At 42.4% G+C, this 24,126-nt stretch overlaps 1 protein-coding gene across 1 annotated transcript in view; it reads right to left on the bottom strand.

Annotated features, from left to right (window-relative positions):
* The window catches only part of LOC134669699 (fibrillin-2-like), a 125,572-nt gene that overhangs the window by 27,932 nt on the left and 73,514 nt on the right, over positions 1-24,126 (bottom strand). The window contains exons 25-47 of the mRNA XM_063527378.1: positions 21,240-21,436; positions 19,509-19,659; positions 18,734-18,886; positions 17,554-17,734; positions 16,818-17,007; positions 16,186-16,359; positions 15,001-15,167; positions 14,066-14,205; positions 13,408-13,524; positions 12,579-12,725; positions 12,086-12,202; positions 11,299-11,402; positions 10,567-10,828; positions 9,815-10,139; positions 9,398-9,631; positions 8,890-9,059; positions 7,658-7,859; positions 6,652-6,771; positions 5,894-6,051; positions 4,660-4,760; positions 2,528-2,626; positions 1,123-1,263; positions 86-305 (exon numbers count right to left, since the gene is read on the bottom strand). Of these exons, the coding sequence (XP_063383448.1) occupies positions 86-305; positions 1,123-1,263; positions 2,528-2,626; positions 4,660-4,760; positions 5,894-6,051; positions 6,652-6,771; positions 7,658-7,859; positions 8,890-9,059; positions 9,398-9,631; positions 9,815-10,139; positions 10,567-10,828; positions 11,299-11,402; positions 12,086-12,202; positions 12,579-12,725; positions 13,408-13,524; positions 14,066-14,205; positions 15,001-15,167; positions 16,186-16,359; positions 16,818-17,007; positions 17,554-17,734; positions 18,734-18,886; positions 19,509-19,659; positions 21,240-21,436 (3,870 nt within the window). The remainder of the gene's footprint in view (positions 1-85; positions 306-1,122; positions 1,264-2,527; positions 2,627-4,659; positions 4,761-5,893; positions 6,052-6,651; positions 6,772-7,657; positions 7,860-8,889; positions 9,060-9,397; positions 9,632-9,814; positions 10,140-10,566; positions 10,829-11,298; positions 11,403-12,085; positions 12,203-12,578; positions 12,726-13,407; positions 13,525-14,065; positions 14,206-15,000; positions 15,168-16,185; positions 16,360-16,817; positions 17,008-17,553; positions 17,735-18,733; positions 18,887-19,508; positions 19,660-21,239; positions 21,437-24,126) is intronic.

Here is a 24,126-nt window from a genome sequence, read left to right as displayed (position 1 = left end):
AAGTCTTTACAATGTGTTCCATCAGCAGCCAACTTGTAGCCTCACGGACCCTTTGACTAAAGATCTTTGAGAAATAATGACTTGCCTTCAGGACACGTGCACTTGTACGACCCAACGACGTTCTCACAAGCGTGCGGGCACGGCGAAGGTTCAGCGGCACACTCGTCCAAGTCTTTACAATGTGTTCCGTCGGCGGCTAACGTGTACCCGTACGGGCAGACGCATCGCCATGAGCCGGGCGTGTTGTGGCAACGGAAGGAACAGCCTGCCATGCCTTCGGCGCACTCGTCAATGTCCACGCACGTCTGTATAAAAAAGAATTTGCTGTCTGATGAAATTTTATACTCACTACACTTAATTATACTTTGTACAACATTCCTCTGAATTGTGATTGCATATCTATTCTGTTTTGAGATTGATATAACATGCTATTGTAAAGACCATACGAACTGAGCAATAATAGTAGTGACTGAAGCTTATTTTTCCGTTCAGCCAATTGGAAAGGAAACTGTCTCGGAATAACATTCGCAAATAAGAATCGATTCAAAGTATCAACAACAACAAAAAATATCTATGGAAGAAGACAGAGAAGGACTCTGCCCGGTAGTGAAACACAATGTATGTTATAAAACTATATAATACCTCATCATCATCATTCCATATCATTTTTAGGGTTCCGTACCCAAAGGATAAAAACGGGACCCTATTACTAAGACTCCACTGTCCGTCTGTCTGTTTCTCACCAGGCTGTAGCTCATGAACCGTGATAGATAGTTGAAATTTTCACAGATAATGTATTTCTGTTGCCGCTATAAAAAAAAAAAATACTAAAAACTACGGAAACATTTTTTTTTATTTACTTAACAATAGTAAACAAACAGTCACTACAAGAAAGTCTTAAATATAAAATATTTTAACACTATATACTACTGTATATTTATACGTATGGGGATGTGTGACTAACACCGTTCACCACTTATTACAATTAGGTGTGTTAGGTAGGTGGTTGTTGCAGAGACCGTACAGTACCATAGACTCGAGCAACATTCGCCTGGACCTTAAATCTAACAGTAAATGTTTTTTTAGTAACCTTTGGTTAAGTTTTTGTTAAATTCAACTCACCTGCTCGGGTCCTTGCATGAAGCCCTGGTTGCAGGTACACTCGTACTCTCCGGGTTTGTTGGTGCACGTCCCGTTGCCGCAGATGCGCGGGTCGACGAGGCATTCGTCTGCGTCCTCGCAGGCCAGCCCGGTGGCGTCCAGCTGCCAAAAAAACAACTTTTAATACTCTGGGCATATTACCTAAGCTTTAAGTAGTCGTTCCGCGTGACGTACGGTTGGTGAATTGGGCAATCATTCCCTATAGATCCAACCAGTAGATCCAAAATGGAACTACCCAATGTTGGCAACCCAAGCCAAGATTCTACCTACTGCGCGGCCGGCCAGGTGGTGGTGGCGCCCTGCCACCTGTATAATAAAAAGTTTTTGGCAAAAATTTCATTTTTGGTACAAGCTTTTATCGCTGATTGTACTTTTCTTACGACAGACAACTAATACTCATCGAGACAATTCTAAAAACCCCTAACACAATTAGGTTGCGTTGTTTCATCACAGAGTTCCTATGGCCACCTCCTGTCTCCAACATCAGATCAGTTCGGTGTACCATAATATTGCATTGTCATCCGATTTATACATGCATGCAAAATTTCAGCTCAATCGGAAACCGGAAAGTGGATCAAATTTAACTTGAAAGATTTGATTACACACAGACAGACAGACAGACAACGGTCGACGGTCAGGTGAAACTAAATAAAAGCTTGTAAAAAGCGCTGCGACACCGACGACCGCCTTTTTTTTTATTGGGACTTCGGCTTCGAAACAGAACTGTTATTTAATGCATTTTGATTTGATATACCTACATTTATTTTTTGATTAAAAAGTATTTCGGATATTTAACTAGTTTTGTTTTGAGTAGGCAAATTACAATACAATATTGCTTATACCAAACATGTACAATCATAACATTTTACTCAAAAAACTCTAGTTTCTGGGTTGCGATCTACAAACTCTACAGTTTTACCTCTTTTCATAGAAAACTTTCAGCAACAGAAATAGCGAAGTTGACTAGGCGTTGAAAATGATTTGCAAGTGCTTTAAAAAATCCCGACTATCGACTAATATTCAGCCTGGGAACGAAATCTCAAAATACCCTATAGTCGGGTTTTCGGCACTGAATATGTTAAATCATTTTGAATAAAAACATCGCATTCGCAGCTTCTTCTGCTGCTAATTGTACAAACGTATAAAATACCTACAAATCTAATACTTTTAAACGAGCAATTACCGTTTATATATTTATTTAGCTCGGAAACGGCTCTAACGATATCGATGAAATTTGCTATATGAGGGTTTTCGGCGGCGATAAATCTAGCTAGGTCTTATCTCTGGGAAAGGCGCATTTTTGAGTTTTTATGTTTTCCCAGCGAAGCTCGGTCTCCCAGTAGTAAAGTGAGGATTAGAGACATACCTGGTATCCGTCAGGGCACTCGCAGCGGAACGAACCGTCCGTGTTGATGCAACGGCCGCCGCGACAGATGTCTGGACGGACCTCGCACTCGTTTAGGTCCTACACATAAAAAATTAATAAACACGGAAGCATGATTTTGATGTCATAGCTAAAAGAAAAACAAACAAAGTAAAGAAACCACAGACAAAACATCCTCCAGACTGAGCATAGTCGCGCTACCCCCTCTGCCACGCATACGGTAATTTTACTCCATGTTCGAGTCGAAAGTGTCTTTGTGTGACGTCCGTGTCTTTGAACGGACCAGTCACGGCACGGGACTTCGCTCACCTCGTCCCGCGCACCCCCGCATTTTTGGCATCATCGGTTGCATGAAATAATTGCTCTAAACTCGGTCTAGAGGGTTCTTAGTCTATGCACCAAGCTGTCTGTTACCGTTAAAGAGTTCGAGTTTTTGAATTACTCGTCATCCCAACAAAAAAAACTGGTCAAGTGCGAGTCGGACTCGCGTTTCAAGGGTTCCGTACATCACACAATTTTCAACAATTTTTTTTTGTACGTGTAACGTGACGTGAGTGAAACGTCTTGAAAAACCCGAATGAGTCAATCAAGTTTTCAACACATGTAATATAAAGTTTTCTGGCGTGGTGGCTTATATCTCTACAAATATACAAAGTAGCTTAGATAGGAAATTAAATGCCGAACAATAGTACAAGTGTCTAAATGCGAAGACTGAAGACCGAGCTCCGCCAGGTGTGTCTCACTCCGCGATTTCGTCGCTTTGCTACAGGTAGCTAAAAGTACATCCGTTCGACCCCAATTTTGGGGTTTGCCATAAGCCGCGCGTGGCGCTGTCGCCACCTAGCGGCCATATCTGTGCTGATCGTGACAGACGCGTTTTGTTAGAGAGTGAGTCTTCTGTACCTAGTACTATTATTTATTCTGTGGCTCCGCGTAGAGCTTAAAACTCGGAGCGTCCGACGGGTCGCGCTTCCTACAACTTCCGCAAGTGTTTTAAAAGCGAAGGCCGAAGAGAGATAATACCTACAAGGTGGCCAAAAAATACGCACATTCCCGTAGCCAGGGAGGTTTTGGGATTATACCTACTGAGCAACATTTACTATGGGACCCGAAATCGCGAAAAAAAATGTATCCTCCCATAGAAAACGGACCAGCCAAAACGTATGAAACAGCCAAATTTTTCTTCGCAATTTCGGGGTTGCACGTCGGCAACGGGAATACACTTAGTTTATTTTTTGGCCACCCTGTATAGTGCTTTTTAAAACACGTGACAATACCTAGTAACCTAATCAATCAGTACTACAAGTACCATTGCGGCTGTGTGCCAGATACAGCCTAGTCGCATTTTTTTATCTACAGTCCAACTCACGCTTGAAGCTAAAGGCACGCCTCTTCGGGACGCTTCGGGTCTTCGGCCTTATGCGGATACCGGCCTAGGGCCTTCGCAATAGCTGTCTACATCATGTTTCACTTAAAGTATTGCGGCTGTGTCCCTAAAAAAACCTAAACCGCATTTTTGTTTTTAAATCCGACTCACGCTTGACTTTAGATTTCTAATAAGTTTTCCTGTCATCTTTAGGTAAAGGACTATTTTGTGTATTTTTTTCAGAATTTTAGACTTAGTAGTTTCGGAGATAGAGGGGGGGGAATGGTCATTTTTTGTCTATTTTCTTGAATAACTTCTAAAATTTTTATCGTAAATTTATAAAAAAAAAATATTTGAGATTCTCACAATGAGCTCTTTCGTTTGATATGTAACACGACATAGTTTGCAAAACTTTGATTTTTAATTTTATGGCTTACCCCCCAAAAGTAGCCCCTATGTTTAAAATTCATTTGTTGACGTTACATATCCGTTTTTGGGTCACAGACTTACATATGTGTACGAAATTTCAACTTAATTGGTTTAGTAGTTTCGGAGAAAATTGGCTGTGACAGACGGACGGACAGACAGACGCACGAGTGATCCTATAAGGGTTCCGTTTTTTCCTTTTGAGGTACGGAACCCTAAAAAGGATTTGCCAGATTGCAGATGGTTACATAGGAAAAGCTGTGTGTTTGTGCCTTTAAACAGAGATATTTAGGCAATATTTTTCCGGTTGGAATCTTCGTACCTGCGTGATATTAGGTCGACCCATGCCGCCCTGACAGATACGTAGGAACTCAGGCGTTTCGGGCGGAGGGCAGCGCTCGCATCTCCGACCCCAAGCCGCACCTATAAACAATACAACGTGCGTAAAAAATGTGGAATGCGACTGTAGCTTTGACTGTCTATGACAGGGATCTCCAAACTTTTTTACCTGAGAGCCATATTGCGTCTCAGAAACTGCTTCTAAGGGCCGAAATCTGCGGGCCGGACGCTTCAGGTGTCGGCGGGCCAGATTGGAACGCGTCGCGGGCCGGGGTTTGGAGAGCCCTGGTCTATGACATTGTCGATATTTTCCGCTTCGCTCGATTATGAAGTTGTTCAGAATACCTACTCCATAAACAAATTTTTGGTATAGACTATTTTAGCTCTTAAAACATAATGTGCGCGGTGCCTAAACACAACGGCCGGCTCGAAAACCAATGTAAGCTGAAAATCCTGACACCAAAGAGAATTGATTGTAGGTAATAAAGACGTCTAAGAAAAAACGTGCCTCTAAGGGGCGCTGTACTGCGCCATACGTTTTGTGGTCACGGTAAAACGTCAACTTTTGACAGTCAGAATTACCGCAAAATGTATCGAGCTGTACAGTGTACAGCGCCAACTCGTTTACCTGTCAAATTGGAAGCACGAAATTGAATTTTACGCATCTTAGGATCGGTTGCACTAAGCCACAGACAAAACATCCCCCAGACTGAGCATAGTCGCGCTACCCCCTCTGCCACGCATACGGTAATTTTACTCCATGTTCGAGTCGAAAGTGTCTTTTTGTGACGTCCGTGTCTTTGAACGGACCAATCACGGCACGGGACTCGCTCACCTCGTCCCGCGCACCCTCGCATTTTTGGCATCATCGGTTGCATGAAATAATTGCTCTAAACTCGGTCTAGAGGATTCCTAGTCTATGCACCAAGCCGTTTGTTACCGTTAAAGAGTTCGCTATATTTTATCGTATGGAAAGTTTCATAGTTCACTGCTGAGGCGCGTTAGTCAGTCCGTCAACTGTGGTTGGTGCAAACGGCCCTTAGGGCTGATTTAGAAGACGCGCGAACTCGCCTGCGATTTTAGTTACATTGCCGACTATCGGTTACGTCCAATTCAACCGACCGACCAAAACCCGTAATGTAATGAAGCTCGCATGCGAATTCTCGGATCGTCTAAATCAGCCCCTACTCAATCAATGTATCTTTGCTGATAAATACCGTCGGAGCAGCAGCACTCGGGGCGGGAGAGCTGCAGCGGCCGCGCGTCGTGGCAGCGGCCGCCCGACCAGTTGTCGAAGCACAGCTCTTTACGCTCGTCCACGCAGATTGCCAGGTCTTCGTAGAAGCTCCAGCCTTCGGGACATTCGCATCGGTATCTACAAAACAAAATTTTGCTTTATTTTCTAACATCCGTTGCCAAGCTACATGTATGTGTAATATTATATTTTTGTTCTTAGGTGGTCCCGATGTTCGGTACTGTTGCGTGTTGTGGTGTAAATAACCATGTTAGCTTAAAATCTTGCATAAGTTTAAAGTCATCTAGTATCATAACTAAATTCTATGGTTCAACTTATCGAGGAGATTATCGACTTTAGAGCACCTTTCCTATGGGGCCAACCCCATAATCCCGAAAAAAAAAATAGACAAGATGAAATATATGAAATATCAATTATTTTTCGCGCTTTCGATGCCGGTCACATATTAGAGTTAGACCAAGAAATGTCTGCAGAGATTTTGACAGCACACGCAGTGACAGTGTTATTTATACGTCATAATTTCATATAAAAAAGTGTGCTGTTTCATATAAATCACTGCACACTTGTCTTGGCATAACTTTAGTATGTGACCGGCCTCAAAAGCAGACTTTTCTTGGTTTAAATCTAAAAGTTGTTCAATGTAGCCAACACAATAACCCTTCAGAGCATGGTGAGACTTCACAAAATCACAATGTAGGTATACAGAAATGCTGGTCTTACCCGCCATTGAAGTTGTGACAGTCTCCGCCGGCGCACACGTCCTGTATCTCGCGGCACTCGTCCCGGTCCACGCAGCGTTTGTTCACCAAACGCCAGCCTTTGCCACACGAACACTCGTAGCTGGAGCAAAAATTATGTAAGTTCAAAATGACGCAAGTATAACGAAAAAAAAACAACGGGTTGCACTCCGGGAGTGCCGGCAGAAGTGAAAACTCAATGACATTATAACAGTTTTTCGATCAGGTCACGTGTCCATCTTACGAATTTTCAATCTGTCGAATCTGTCGGTCACGTGACCTGTAGCGAGATTAACATTTTTTTTTCTCCATCACATAAAGTGCACAGCGCCGCTAAAGAAGTTTTCACCACACCAGCTCGGAAAGGCTTACTTTGCACTTCAAAAACTGATAGGTAGCAAAGTTGCATTTTATTCTCATGTGAGGCAAAGTAATCAAATGCAAATTTTGAGTTGTTTTCTTATGTTTGCTGGTAGAATAGACTTTTAAATGATGACTTAGGATGATAAACATTCATTTGGATTTGATTTGGTTTGATTTTGTTTGATATTTTACATTTAGGTATATTTACTTCGGGTTGATGTGGTGAAAAATTTTGTGTTTCACTCGGGGGCAAATTTTGTTCAACCCTCGTGCTTGGAAACCCCCGCAACGCTCAAGATTCCATTTTTCGAAGCACTCGCTACGCTCGTGGTTCAATTTTGGATTCTTTCGCTTGCTCTGGTATCAATAACAGCACGAGCGGTTAAATAACAACTTTGCCCCCTTGTAAAACAAATAACTATTACACTTCAAGAAACTTCCCAAAAAAAAGTTAAAAATTCCATCACTTTATGGTATTCATCAGCAGTTTCACCTTACCGCATGCTTTATGCTTTCCGAGACCAAACATCAGATCCAAAAAGCTTGTAAGTGTTCACGGCAATTTTTTGAACTTGGAATGTAAATATGACCAAAATGTTCTTGTATCCCTTTCTAGTCATACTGACCTGCCCATAGTGTTAGTACAAGACGGCTCGCCCTCTCGCCCACAAGGCTCCGGCGTCTCGGCGCACTCGTCTACATCGCGACAGTTCCGCCCGTCGCCCGTCAGAGCGTAGCCGGGGGAGCACTCGCAGCGGAACGAGCCTAGAGTGTTGCGGCAGCGGCCGTTGCGGCATACCATGCCGCCTTCGCGGCATTCGTTTATATCTGTGTAGAAATAAGCATACCACATGTATACTCTCATGGACAGCGCATCGCACCAACGTGTCTATTCTGAACGAGCTCAACATAAAAACCCGTCTATCTACTATCTGTCTCAGGAGAATCCTCGGCTTCTTTGGACACTTGGCCCGGCGGGAACCCGACAGTTTAGAGAAGTTGATGATCGGTGGCCAGGTTGAGGGCAGAAAGGGCTCTATGCGGAAGGCAGAAGATCGGCCAGGTTGGAGAGCAATCCAAGAAAACGCAACTTATGGCGGTCACGACCCTGAGGTTACGACGAAGAAGAGATGTATACTCTGTATCTTTAGGTATTTAAATAAAAGTAAACAAAATCTACCCTCAAATGACTCCTTAAGCCAGTTGAGGATAGACGAAAACATTACATCATCAAATAATGTAGGTTAAAGTCAGGTCCTTCAGTGACTGATCCAGGCGGTTTGTATTTGGTTGGTAAACCAATCCAAAAATTTACAAATTGTTTGTTTACTTTTATTTAAATACCTAAAGATACAGATAGTTGATATAACTTCCAGTTTCGAGTTTATTTACAAGTGGCGCCAAAATTGTAATCTTATCCTGGTCACGGCACCAAATTGTAAACGCACCTGACGAGACATGTCAACCAAAAAACTTCCATTTCTGTACATAATCCATAAGAGGATCTTTAACCGTTATTGATCATATCATTGGTCCAGTTCGTATGGACCTTCCTTGCATTCACGGGTGCTACTCACTAATTCACGGACCTAGGAACCTTTCTGCAACAAACGTTGTGCCTCACACTTGCTACTTAATCACACACTCCACAACTCTCTGAACTATGTCAACGGCCTTAATTTTCTTTCAATGTTACGTAAATTTCATATTAGGAATTAACTTTCTGATATAGACGGCGCGCGAACTCGTTACATCGCGGACGGTTGGTTACGTCCAGTTGAATTCAACTGACCGATCAAAAACCGCAATATAATGAAACTCGCATGCGAATTCTCGCATCGTCTATATGAGGCGTTACCGATGCAGTCGTTGTTGGCGCCGAGCTTGAAGCCGTCGTGGCAGTGGCAGGCGTAGGCGCCGGGCAGGTTCTCGCAGGTGCCGTTGCGGCACAGCGGCCGCGGCCGCGCGCACTCGTCCACGTCGCGGCACGAGCCGTCGCGCAGCGTGAAGCCGGCCCGGCACTCGCATCTGATCAATATATCAATGAGAAACATGTATTGGTAATTTCATTACATCGAGGGTCGACAGCCGGTATTCAGGCGTGCGGCGGCACTCGGAGGCGATGGGCAGGTTGACGCATAGGTAGGGCCCATAAACTCATGTGTAATTTTCTATCAATATGTACGATATTTATTCAAATTTAAATGTATGGATAATTTAGTATTTAAGAAAATTTGCTGTGCCCCAACAGGGTATCGTGTACCGACTATATGTTAACACCTGTATGTAATTAACACGATTGCAATAAATGAATGAAATCAAATGTGACAGTAATCGGGCAGAAGTTAACTGGTAATGAAACTAACCTGTAGGAGCCGATCGTATTCCTACAGTCCCCATGCTCACACAGCCTCGGGTCGGCGCACTCGTCGATATCTTCGCAGGTGTCGAGGGTGGTGGACAGGCGGTAGCCGGGCGGGCAGCGGCACTCGTAGGCGCCGGGCAGGTTGACGCACTGCGCGAGGCCGCGGCACGGAGTCGAGATCGTGCCGCATTCGTCGATGTCGCGGCACTGGTGGGAGGTTCCGTCGTATTCGTAACTGGAATAAATTATTTAATTAATAATGTTCCTTTGCTTCAGTGTACTCGCTAAATAGCCTATAGTTTGCTGGTTCGGCGTCTTTGAATAGAGAATGTTCTCAAGAGTTCTTATCCGGGCAGGCCTCGCACGGCTCGCTCAGGAGTACTTTAGGTAAAATATCAAAAAATCAACAGATTCTTACCCATGGTCGCACAAGCACGTAAATCCAACAGGAGTGTCCACACATCGTCCCGGCTTGCAGAGTTGCGGCATGATCGAGCACTCATCAATAGGCTTGGTCTCATTATTAGTCGGGTCCCTGTAGTTCCCTGGCTCGGCGCCACAGAACACGGAATATTCCCGGGAGTTCTTGTCCGGGCAGGCCTCGCACGGCTCGCCCCAGGCGCGGCCCACCGAGCAGCAGCAGAGGTACTTGGTTTGGGGCACGCCGACGGCGGAGGAACAGCGCTCCGTGTCTGGGTCCCAGTCCATGTAGCATTGCCGTTGGCGGACGTCGACGCATTCCTCTGAAAAGTTAATAAGTTATCGGTAATAAAAAACCGGCCAAGTGGGAGTCGGACTCGGGCACGTTCCGTACCATTACGCAAATAACGGCAATAAATATTTATTTTATTTTTAGTATTTGTTGTTATAGCGGCAACTGAATACATCATCTGTCTAGCTATCACGGTTTATGAGTTTCAACCTGGTGACAGACAGACAGACAGACGGACGGACGGACAGCGAGGTTTTAGTAATAGAGTCCCGTTTTTACCCTTTGGGTACGGAACCCTAAAAAAGATCTATTCTGCAGAAAATTTTAATCTCCATACACAATACCGGCATGAACAGTCAAGCTATCGATAGGGGCTACAATTGAAAATTGAAATTCACAAATAGACTATTTTCCTCCCTGTCGCTCTTGCCATATTAGACAAGAGAATAGATACTTACTTCCATTAGGCATGGCGACGTATCCCTCTGGACAGAGACACACATAAGACCCCGGCAGGTTCCTGCACACTCCAGGCCCACAAATCTCCGGCTCCAAGCACTCGTCGATGTCTTCGCATTTCCTCTGATCGTGCGCTAACGCCCAGCCTTCCCCACACGCACATACGAAGGAGCCGAACGTGTTGGTACATGTTCCGTGCTCGCATAGAGCGGGGTGTTGTGCGCACTCGTCGATGTCGGATAGGGTCACGACGTAGGATGGCTGAAATGGGATTATAGGCTCAGTTATCATGTTAGCAATTTAATTTCTAACATCATAAAGTTGATCTTTACAAAGCGCCGCCTCACATGACACATATCATAACCCTCCTTTTGCGTTGCCGTAGTCGGGTAAAAATACAACATTGAATAAATTAAACAAACACAGCCAAACTGGCCTTTAATCCTCTAGCTGTCAAATCTTTCGAGATTTGACAGAGGATTAAAGGCCAGCCGGTTGCGTGTGCGTAGACATGCACTAAAATGTTGAAGCTGCGCACACACACGTCACACGAGCGGTGTGTCGTCTCTCATAAGGAACTTTATATTACAACGCGCACGTGCACGACGCACGTCACAGCAAGCACCCAATGTGCACAGACCTTAAAGGTAACTGTCAATGGCGCTCTCGTCAGTGATTTATATGCTATGTAGTCTATAGCATTTTTAAAGAAGTTCTAACATGTCCCTTACCGGTTCCAGTACAGGTTGGTATCCAGAGCCGCCGGGGCAGAGTTGCCGATAAGCCTCGGAGCCTGGTTCCGGGCAAAGATCGCAATATTTGCCCCATGCAGCGCCTGGAAGACAACATTATTCGTCAGTACCAATACCAATAAAATGGTTGTCAAAGGAATTTTAACCTTTTATAATTATATGGCAGCCCCAAAGGATGTGAGGTTTATTGGAGGACTTTCGAGAATAATCTTGATATAGTAGAAATTTTTTAAAGGGCATTTTTACAAGTTGTAAGTCTTCCAGCGATTCGTAAGTAGACACCACTGTCGAAAAGAAAAACAGGGCGGCTACCGCGAAAACCGAAATTCGCAAATTGCGGGGATCTTTCTCTTTTACTCCAATGAAGGCGTAATTAGAGTGACAGAGAAAAATCCCCGCAATTGACGATTTTCGGTATTGGCGGTAGCCCTACAGTACCTCTAATCTAAAGGGAAAACTGAACAATCGGCTTTTCCCACCAAAATTATATTAGGGTTTCCATAGTATATAGGGAGTAGGAGAGAAACCTACATTGGCAGGCTTCCGTGGGAATCTGTCCCTCGGGATTTTGAGCAGGCTTTCGGCTGTCACCTTGTTAGTGACCTTCCCATTCTCTGAAGTGAATCGCTTAACTTCAAACTCGGGTAAATCCATGTGTCAGATTATGCGATTTTGGTATTAAAAAAAGGTAATAGGGTAGATATTTGCTGAGAGGGTCGAATGGATTTACCCGAGTTTGAAGTTAAGTAATGTTTAATGATCTTACCCACGGAGCAGCAGCAGGCAGCCATGGTTCCATCCTCAGAGAGCTCGTCGCCGTTGAGGCAGTGTTCGGTACCCGAGCGAAGATCCACTCTGCCGTAGCAGCGCGCTTTACGAGAGTCTGACAACACAAAAATATAATTAAACCATTGTGTCTACAGCCAACAAATCAAGTAAGACTACTATTGGTCGGCAATAGAAGCAATTAAACGTACGCGTAAGCATTCGTGTTATTACACTAGATGACATGAGTACGGCGCTTTTATGATCGACAATGTCTTTTTGTGTGAATTTTATAATGTGTGTAGCATTTATCTCTAGAAAAAATTATTAATGAAGAACGCGCTGCTATGAGCTCGTAGGTGGGCGGGCCTTGGTGTTATTGTACGTGCTGTATTGGTTCAACTTTGACTCACATCCGTCTAGAATGACGCCACTATAAATACTTTCTTAGCAGCCGGCTTTGCTGTAACCATTTAAGGAACCTAAATATTTACCGAAGCAAGCGGTTCCGTCCGAAACTAACTCGTAGTTAGGCGGGCACCGGCAGATGTAGGATCCATCCGTGTTGATACAAGTACCGTACTGGCACGACTGTGGCGACTTGCACTCGTCCACGTCCGTGCAATTGAAACCGGGCATCACTGGAACGTCAATACAGTTTCAAACTAAAGTATACACAAAAATAATACATTATACTAAACCCTAAATTACTCCAAGGTACCAATGTGAAAATAAAATGGTATATCAGAAGGGGGATTTGTTTAGAGGCAAAAAAGATGTTTAAACAGTAACAAAGAAGGTAGTAAGAAATTCATAATAGAAGGTTCATTCATCATTACAATAGACAAATTAAATTTAAATCGAACACTTGCGAAAATCGAAGTAGTAAAATAATACTTGTATGCGAAAATATGAAACTATAGAAAGAAGCGCTCGACTTGGCGGGGGCACTGCCGTGCCCCCCGATGATAACTTTATTTAAAAAATTATGCAACTAATTTTTAAAACACCTAAACTACTCGTTTATTTTTCTTATGTTCTTGCAATAGGTCTATAGAGAATACAGCGACTATGATATTTGGATCTAAGAAGAAAAACTTGTCTCACTACTAAATCCATTTTGCATCTCGTCAGGTGACAAGCAAAAGTCACCAATTACTAAAAAAAAATTTAAACAAATATCGACCTTCTTTCAGTACTGATATGGTTCACTATGGCTATGAACTTGTGGCGGTACTTAGTGACTTTTGCTTGTCACCCGACGATCTAGCGACTGGATCAATAGAGAATGATGGTTACTTAGACCACTTAGCAAAGACTTACAGTCATCCACACTGTCGGATTGGTATCCCTTGTCGCAGATACACTTGAACATGCCGTATGTGTTCACACAGCGACCGAACACGCACACGTTGTCAAATGTGGCGCACTCGTCCATGTCTGTAAAATACAATTATTATGAAATTAAACTATTTAAGACGGATTATATCGCGGTATAATAAATTTAAAATACATTCCGAAGTTTTGAGCCCTTTACAGCGCTCGTGGTCGATGGCTGACAGGGAAGCGAACCGGTAACCGAATACAATAATTATTACAATTATATTTTACGTGTTTTCATCAACCAAGTGAGAGGAAAAGTGAGGATTGTGTCTGTCGAAACCTGTCGCGAGTCTTACATTTTAGTGCATATAAGGATAGATTAACTTTATTTGTCCAATGATTATTTGCTTGTGTCAGAGGGTATCTATTTTGTCGATACGGGCATAATATTGACTTGGGAATTAGGTATAATAATAGTTACCGAGACAGTAAGTGGCGTCAGGCGACCTGGTGAAGCCGACGTCACAGTCACACTCGTAATCCCCGGGAGTGTTTGAGCAGTGGCCGTTCTCGCACAATGTGGGGTCGTTCTCGCACTTATGTCCGTACACATGTAGCTTAATTTAATTCCCAACAGTAGTAAAATATGAATAGTTACCCAGACATGAAGTGGCATCAGGCGACCTGGTGAAGCCGACGTCACAGTCACACTCGTAGCCGCCGGGAGTGTTAGAGCAGTGGCCGTTCTCGCACAATGTGGGGTCATTCTCGCACTCGTCGATGTCCGTACACATGTAACTGTAATTAACATGATATTTATTGCTATTCTAATATTAAACCGTCGTCATTGGCTGGTCATTGTCCAATTAAAAACGTAAATAAAATCTTCATAGTATTTGACAGCTACCTGATTGAGTCCTATTACAAGCTTTTATTTAGTTTCACCTGACCGTTGTCTGTAATCAAATCTTGCAAGTTAAATTTGATCCACTTCCCGGTTTTCGATTGAGCTGAAATTTTGCATACATACGTAAGTCGGGTGACAATGCAATATTATGGTGTCATCGAGCTGATCTGATGATGGAGACCGGAGGTTGTCATAAGGAACTCTGTGATAAAACAACGAAACCTAATTGTGTTTGGGGTTTTTAGAATTGTCTCGATGATTATTCGTTGCCTGTGGAAAGAAAAGTACAGTCAGCGATAAAAGCTTGTACCAAAAATGGAACTTTTGCCAAAAACTTATTATACAAGCTTTTATTTAGTTTCACCTGACCGTTGTCTGTAATCAAATCTTGCAAGTTAAATTTGATCCACTTCCTGGTTTCCGATTGAGCTGAAATTTTGCATACATACGTAAGTCGGATGACAATGCAATATTATGGTGTCATCGAGCTGATCTGATGATGGAGACCAAAGGTGACCATAGGAACTCTGTGATAAAACAACGAAACCTAATTGTGTTTGCGGTTTTTAGAATTGTCTCGATGAGTATTAATTGCCTGCGGAAAGAAAAGTACAGTCAGCGATAAAAGCTTGTACCAAAAATGAAATTTTTGCCAAGGAGCGCCACACTTACGTACGAATACTAACCCATCTCCCTTATATCCAGTGTCGCACAGACACATGAAAGAGCCGTCCGTGTTGCGGCAGGTCGCGTGCGGATGGCAGCCGCCGTTGTTCGTCAGGCACTCGTCCACGTCTTCGCATTCGCTGCCGTCACCGCGCCAACCCTCTCTACAGCGGCATTGGAATGAGCCCTGCCGATAACAACAAAATTTATTACAGACTATACAAGCATTGTCAGGTAGGGCGACAACGTTTTTCGTGGCTGTGTACGCCAATACGCCGGGAGCGGCAAACACCACCACAGGCCTGGCAGGTGTAATGTGCCCGTGGCGAACAGGAGTCGAGCTGATGACGCTTGGCTGACTTACTTGCGAGTGTCTTAAACCAAGCTTCGTCGTGAATTTTACGTCCGTCAAATACCCGTTTGCGCCATTTCACTCTGTCCTCGGCAAGTTTCTCCCACATGTGAACCGGGATGTTGAAGCAAACGGGAAAAACAATGTTTTACTTTTTTGCACTCTCATTAATTTCCAAATCGGCCGAAACTCATTATGAAGGAGGATTCAAAAATTTTACATCATGATTTCATAAGGCAAGTCTTACATAGAAACGATTTGTTTTGACATTTCACACAATTGTGTAATACAATTACCTACTTTAAAACTTCACAAAGTCCTGAAAAAAAAACTGAACCTTACAAATCCTTACTGAATTGAAACACTGCATTAATTACACAGTTTGGACATAATGAATTTGATAGGGTGCCCTGCCCTTCGATATATCCACTTATACAACAACTAATAACGACCTTACGGACAAGTTAACGCAGTTGGCGCTACATACAACAACATTAACAACAACCAATAACGACTTACGGGCAAGTTAACGCAGTCGGCACTAGGGTGGCAGTCGCAAGTTCCCAGTTCACACTCATCGTCGTCCGTACAAGGCGGTCCTTGTTCCGGCTGCACGCTGTAGCCATCCGGGCAGCGGCACACAAACCATCCACTTATACAACAACAAACAACCAATAACGACTTACGGGCAAGTTAACACAGTCGGCACTAGGGTGGCAGTCGCAAGTTCCCAGTTCACACTCATCGTCGTCCGTACAGGCCGGCCCTTGTTCCGGCTGCACGCTGTAGCCGTCCGGGCAGCAGCACACGAACCATCCACTTATACAACAACAAACAACCGATAACGACTTACGGGCAAGTTAACGCAGTCGGCACTAGGGTGGCAGTCGCAAGTTCCCAGTTCACACTCATCGTCGTCCGTACAGGCCGGCCCTTGTTCCGGCTTCACGCTGTAGCCGTCCGGGCAGCGGCACACAAAGCTGCCGATGGTATTCCGGCATTCGCCCGCTCCGCATAGGTCTGGGTTCTGTTGGAAATAATGCATTAGAAATTGAATTTCACGCTCCAAATTTTGGTATAAATTTCAAATTAATCAAAATGTCGTTTTGTTAATACAAGTTATTTTTATATAATTACAGTGGAAAATGGTAGCATATGTACATATTTTAAACTGTCGCGCACTTTATGGAAGTCTTGTGTGTATTAGGCTATTTTAGACGTTCCAAAATACGATACTAAAAGTATATATATAGAGCGTCACAATGGTAATTTTTGGACAGTTGTTGTATTAGTATGTTGTGTATAGATAAGTTACTAAAACTGTAAACAGTAAGGGCTGATTTAGACGGGGCGCGAACTCGCATGCAATTTTAGTTACATTGCGAACTGTCGGTTACGTCCAATTCAACCGACCGATCAAAAACCGCAATGTAATGAAACTCGCATGCGAGTTCTCGGACCGTCTAAGTAGGGCTTAAGGCTCACGTCGGCGCACTCGTCCACGTCCAAGCACGTCGGCTTGGCCCGGTCCGGCGCGGGCAGCAAGCCCTCGCCGCACGCGCACACGTAGCCGCCCGGCGTGTTGCGGCACTCGCCGCCGCCGCACACGCGCGCGCCGGAGCACTCGTCGATGTCGCGGCACGTTCGACCGTCAGCGCGAAGGTGCCAGCCGTCCCTGTGATGTGAGAATGAAATGCTCAAAAATACTGATGAGCTCTATATCGATGTGTTTGTGAATTATTGACGATAAGCGTTTTTAGTCACATTCCGGCTGCATCATCAAAATTTTGATGATACTGTAATGGTTTCATAATATTGCATTGTCATAAGACTTACAATTAGTAGGTATGTCCAACGTTAGATTAATCGACAAAGTTTGAACTGCTTCTTATATTCACAAAAACTAGTTCAAACCTTCCTAAGATTTGACATAAATTTTAGATCCCAAACAATAGTACCTACATTACTATATAAGTGTGAAAAGTAGTATAAATATAAGCACGACCGAGGGGGGTGTTTTAAATCGACACGAGTAATGAATTACCTTTTTGCACGTGTATTGTACAACGTTGTACAGTACATATGGCCCTTTAAATTTTTGACATAGACGCGTATTGTCTATAATCCCGCCCTAGGGCGGTAAAATAGCACCTTATGTACTGTAAACTAACTAACACATATTGTGAATTGAATACAGGTTTGTAATAAAATTGTAGCTCACCGGCACACGCAGTGATAAGACCCGGGTGTGTTGACACACTCATGCTGGCATCTCGTAGGATCCTCGGCACACTCATCTATGTCTTCGCAGTGACTTTTCACCGTGGACTGCGCATAGCCCTCGTCGCACACGCATTGGTATGTTCCCATCTGGTTCTCACAAGCGCCGTTGCTGCAGATACCTGGCCAAGTGTTATAGGTTAAAGTGACGCTTGGTCTTTCGGAAAATTGCCCATTCCCATACTTAGGGAAAAGAATCCAACCCATACAAATCTTAGTCAATGAAATTTGAACTTTTTATCAAACATCCTTAATTTTTTTTCGCTAAACAACTTAGTCAGCAGTAGAAGTTGCTAAGCGGGCCAGGTGTTCAAAAAGATCTTGACTCGACTTTATTGTTACGAGAATAAGAGCGTATCAAGGTAATTTTGAACACCTCGCCCGCATAGCAACTTCTACTGCTGACTGTACTTCCAAATTGTACCGTCGGTTTATAAACCAATTTTCACAATAAGATTGTAGCGTGATCTTTCTGAGTTTTTGTTTTCCTTCGAAATTAACCCTTTTTCTGACATTTCGCAAAAGGATTTTAAAAAACAGTAAGTACACAAAACAGGTCAAGTTGTACAGCCCGCTTTACGAATGAGTCTAAAAGCGAAGGGGACTTAAAAAACAGCATTTTCAAATATACAGAGTGGAAAGATACACACGGGCCCTGGAGGGAAACTACCTTAAATCCTTGAGCTGTCTAATTTTATTTAAAGGAGACATTCCTTTATTTTTAAAAAGAAACAAAACTGCATTCAAAGTATTTTTCTTTTTTTCTTCAATTTGGCTTGTCTAAAAAAATCTTAAGTACTAAATATTAGATTTTATGGATATTTTGTACGACAGACGAGTGTAAGACCTAATGTTTCTTGGAGAAATGTCATCATTAACATTAACTGTATCGACTAGTAGAATAAAATGGCGAGTTTTTATTTTTTGGAATTTTTAGTTGGTTCGACTCCAGGGCGAGGCAAGCGAGTTTTAGAAAATCTTTGAATGCAGTTTTGTTTCTTTTTAAAAATAAAGGAATGTCTCCTTTAAGTAAAATGAGCCAGCTTAAGGATTTAAGGTAGTTTCCCTCCAGGGCCGGACTTATCTTTCCACCCTGTATAATGGATTTTCCGACGTGTTACCGGATGTGAGTGAGCACTCGTCGACGTCCTTGCAGGAGAGCCGGTCGGGCGCGAGCTCCATGCCGAGCCCGCACTCGCAGCGGTATGATCCCGGGGTATTCACGCATCGCCCGTTACGGCATAAGTCAGGCGTTTCCACGCACTCGTTGATATCTGTAACAAAAGCATTTCCTTGATAAACTAAAAGCATGTACGGGTAGTTTGAAATACTCAGCTAGCTGTTATAGATGGGCTTATGGGACCGAGACGTCACTCGCAAACGTTGAAGGCAATTTTAAGTTCATTTTATGCAAATATTAATACGGTAGTGTGGGCCCCGGGTATGTCCTTAAACTACGTCCAAGACCACCAGTGGAAGGGCAGCAGCGTCCTTCAAATTCGGTGTACTCGGCTGCGATCGCCAACCCGCCTGCCAAGCGTGGCGATTATGGCATTCACCTCCCATCCGGCACGTATGGAGGTCCAAGGGGGAGGCCTATGTTCAGCAGTGGACGTCTTATGGCTGAGATGATGATGATGATGATGAATGTGTGTCAAATATACATCTTTGGGTGCAACCAAGAATGTTGATAAATGATACGTAAACTCGCTGTTTCACTATGTTAAATTAGTATTTAAGATTTTTGGATAAATAAAAAAAGCTTTAAATGTACCTGTTATTGCGTGTGAGGTACATTTTTATTCTCGAAGTAAATGGTTCAAAAAGTTAAACATGTTGATCAAGTAATATAGTCATTTACGATGATCTCAGAATGGATAGAAGCTGATCACTCACCAACGCAGACCTTGCTGAGTCCGTCGGCCTTATGTCCGGGCCGGCAGCGACAATGGAAACCACCCTCAGTGTTGAAGCATTCACCAGCACCACACACGTCGTCTACGATGCGGCACTCATCAACGTCCACACACGTATGGTTTTTGCCATCCTGAAATATTTTATATTGGACATGTGTACTAGTGTTACAATTGGTGCTATGATCAGGATTCCCTTGCATCACTCTATCACATATCTGCCACTGCTAATAGAATCCGTAAACTAATATTTATATTTAAAAGCTTGCGAACGGTGGCGGATCATAATCTTTTATTACAGACATATGACGCCCTATGCCAAAGTGTCCTGACCTACTGCATATGCTCATGGGGAGGTGCTATCAAAACACATCTTATCGAGCTCGAACGGGCACAACGAGCAGTTTTAAAAGTGATGTTCTATCTTCCATTTCGATACCCTACTGAGATGCTTTTCAATATAGCAGAAGTTTTAAGTGTACGCAAACTTTTTATTTATCAAACATTACGCAGATACCACAGACTAATAGCCCCTACAATCACATTTGGCAACAAACGCATAGCTCACTACCCCGTACCTCGCTGTAATAGTGCATGGTCTAAAAGGCATTTTTCATTTTTGGCACCATACTTATATAACAAAGCACACAAAACCCTTAATATAAACAACATTAGTAATTTTCAATTAAAAAACAAAATTAAGATTTGGTTAAAATCATTAAGTTATACTGAAGCAGAAGAGCTATTACGAAGCGTGTTCTAGTACATACATTCTAAAATAACCAGACACACACGCGCGTAAACACACAGAAACACACACATATTCTAAAAATCAGACACACAGAATACTCACACACGCGCGCGTACACACACATCACAGTTTCATCTTTCTTTAAAATTAATTTTAATATTGTTAAATATGTAATATAAAATGTCTAACATTGTAACATTACCTACGCTTGTAATTGGGAAGGAACTGGCTCTTGAGACACAGGGAAACCTACTTTGAGAGCCAGGAACCAATGTTATGTAACAACTCAAAGTTGCAATAAAGATTATTTTATTATTTTATTATTTTACTCTCAATACAGTAAGGTAAAAAATTTACAGTAGATTAACTGTAGTCAAATTGTGATAAAGTAAGAAGAGATGTAATGTCTAAGAAAAATATTGTACCCTGAGTTTGACAACTGAAGGAAATGGCGCTGTACGGCCTCATATATTTTGCGGAAAAAGGATTGTAAAACATCAAATTTTGCCAACCAGAACTACTGCGTAATATAAGGCTCATTACATAGCGACATCTACATTAGCGGTCAAATTCGAAGCACAAATTTGTCTTAGCTATTGTGTAATGTCTAACCGCCGCTAATGTAATAATCAAGCATATTTTTATGGAAATAACAAAAGCCAAGGCTATTACAACTTGGTGGCATGACCGGGATTTATAGAATCATTCAATAAGGAAGTAAAATAACAAAAAAAAATGAGACAGAAGATTAACTACAGTTGTTTTCCTTATTAAACAAGTTTTTGAAGTGAAAACTTCTTTAGCAGCGCTGTGATGGGGAAAAAATGTTAAACTCGCGACAGCTCACGTCACCGTAAGATTCGTAAGATGGACACGTGACCTGATCGAAAAACTGTTACAATGTCATTGAGTTTTCACTTCTGCCGGCACTCCCGGAGTGCAACCCGTCGGTTTTTTTTTCACCTTTTCGTATCCAGGGAAGCAGTCGCACTCAAACGAGCCAGGCGTGTTCCTGCACCTGCCCTGCCCGCACATCCCCGGGAACGCCGAGCATTCGTTCACGTCCATTTGACCCGGGATCACGTTGGGACCACCGTGCACACCGGGGCCCAAGGGACCATTTGGACCCCCAGGAATATTTGGGTAGCCCGGAGGCCGACCTAAACGAAAAACATAAGTTTAATTATCTATTGCAGAAATGGTAAATGTTACTTTCAAGTCACAGGTCGATTCAAAAAAGCTGGCTCGAATGGAATGAATGAGTGAACGAAAATATCTATGTATGTATCACCTTAACCAATAAAACCATAGGTCGTCTTAAATACTTTTACCTAGGAGGCAATTTATGCGACTTTCACAAAACAACTTTTCTCACCTGGATGCCTAGCCAAGGTGGCAATCGCTTGCGCTACGACAACGAAACGCTTTGTGTGTGTCTCTATCACTCGTCCGTATTGATGCGACAGTGACAGTTGCGTTTCGTTCGCTACGGAGCGTAAACGATTGGCATTTTCATTTCATTTATTTAAACCACATGCAAGTTTACAGTGCAGAACCAAAACACTTACACATTAATTACATTTTTAACATAAAAAAATTTAAAAATTATATACAATCCATAAAAATTATACTTAAAGAAACAAAATGTCATCACATCTAGCTTATTCTAATATAAATGTCATTTGATAAATAAAGATAAAAGTCAACAAAGAAATAAAAAATAAATAAAAAAATAGTCAAATACAATTAGCGAATAAATAATTAAATACTATAATCATAATACAATAAATACCATTCTATGTAGAGCAATTGTTAAGATACAGCGTCACAAGCCTCACAAACGTCCCTATACTGTCAGCGAATACGTCGACCTCCGGGAGGTGCTGGACCATGTCATTCAGAAGCGCACACGCCCGGCGCGTCGGCGCGTTGTCAGTGCGGCGAGTACGCGCCACGCTGCGCGCGAACAGCGGCGGCCGGCGACGCGCCGCCACAGACTGTCCCGATAGACCAGCGGTGGAACAAAAATGGGTTTTGATAACATTAAAGTTTTTTCTTTTTTGATATGTTATTGTAAGCATGTTAAATAACATTCATGTAAAAAGTTAGAAAATTTTAGGTGGAGCGTTCGGCCATATTTAAATTTTTAATTTTTGCTAAATAACTATGTAAATATAAAATTAAAGTTACAAAAAACTTTAACATATTCAATAACACTTTAATTTATTCACACTATTCGGTTTTTAGAAATCTGGAACAGCTGCTTTCTGGTGAACGTAAAAACAGGAATTATTATGAAAATACAGAATTAGAGTAGCTGATATTGCAAAATTACGATATTATCTATCAACTTAGTATACATGTAAAAAGTTAGAAATGTAGACAATGTGCTTGTCTAGATATTGATTTCTCGTTAAGCAGTATAGCCAATATTGAATTAAAGTTTGTAGAGTTAATATTACACGGTCATAATAAAGATCTTACTTCTCACACAAAAGATTAGAAATATAAAATCACGGCGACACTAAATACTGATACGTAAGTATGCATTCCGAGCTTATATTAAGTTACATTTCAAACGCGCGGCGTTTGCGCGCGCCGCGCTGTGCGCCGTGGCAGGAGGCAGCGATCGACGGTCGCGGGCTAGCGGTTAGCGCGGTGCCCTTAAAAATACGCAAAGCGTTTATAAAATTATTATCAATGGTAAATAGTTATTTTACACAGTACACTAATGGAAACTTACCTTCCCTTATTTATTTCTATATGTACTAGGGATTGCCCGCGGTTTCGTTTACGTAGAATTCGTTATCGTGTTAAGTACAGAAATAATAGATACATTTGAAAATTATTTTAGGTGCATTGTCATACAGATAACACCCTTGTTAAAGTATTCTTCAAATTCAATACACAGGTGTCATTTCAATATAATTTTGCGTAATTTGGCGCTTTTAGGTTATAAATGACTAGCGACATATATTTTTTAAGAGCGATCATCTCCGATAATATTTACTTTATCATAAAATCAATTTCAAACTGACGTTATTCAATATTTATCATTTTAAAGTCAATATTACCAACCAACTGATCCAATTTACCTACGGTAACAACTCAAAATTTGCATCAAATTAAATGCCACTTTTCTTATCCGTTACGAACAATCAAGAGGGCCTTTACGAGCTGATGTGGTGAAAATTTTATTTAACCTTCGTCCCTTGAAACCTTCACTACGCTCAAGGTTCAACTTTACGAACCACTAACTACGCTCGTGGTTCAATTTTAGAATGTTTGAATTTGTGAATGCCTCGAACAGCCAAACTGTGGAATGAACTGTCCGATACGACCTTCAAACCTTCAAAGACCCCCATCTTAAAGGTCGGCAACGCGCTTGCAACCCTTCTGGTGTTGCGGGTGTCCATGGGCGGCGGTAATCGCTAACCACCAGATGATCCGTCTGCTCGTTTGCCTCCTATTTAATAAAAAAAATGTTTCGCTTGTTTGGGTATCAATATTAGCACGAGCGGTTAATCAACAACTTTCCCCCTTGTAAAACAAATAAATAAGGTAGATGAGGTGCAGGCATATGAGGCCCGGCGGGTAACAAGGCCCAGCATTCAAAAATAGCAGTTGCTCCCTATTATTCCCAATTATTCTGAATTTGTACTTGTTGCTAAGAAGGCCCACTGTCAGTGCAGGTAAAAAGGTCTAGTCCCGGGCCTTATTGAACGTATGAGATGAAATATTAGATTAAAATATTTTAAGATAATTTTCAATATTTTTAATCTCTTATTAATAAGGTCGATTTGAAGAAACTTCTATGAAATTATGACTTATAAATAACACTTGCACTGCG

The sequence above is a fragment of the Cydia fagiglandana genome, chromosome 12, assembly GCF_963556715.1.
Source record: "Cydia fagiglandana chromosome 12, ilCydFagi1.1, whole genome shotgun sequence".
In the NCBI taxonomy this organism is placed as follows: Eukaryota; Metazoa; Arthropoda; class Insecta; order Lepidoptera; family Tortricidae; genus Cydia; species Cydia fagiglandana.
Note: the sequence above shows the minus strand (reverse complement) of the source record. Positions and strands in the feature narration are given on the sequence as shown.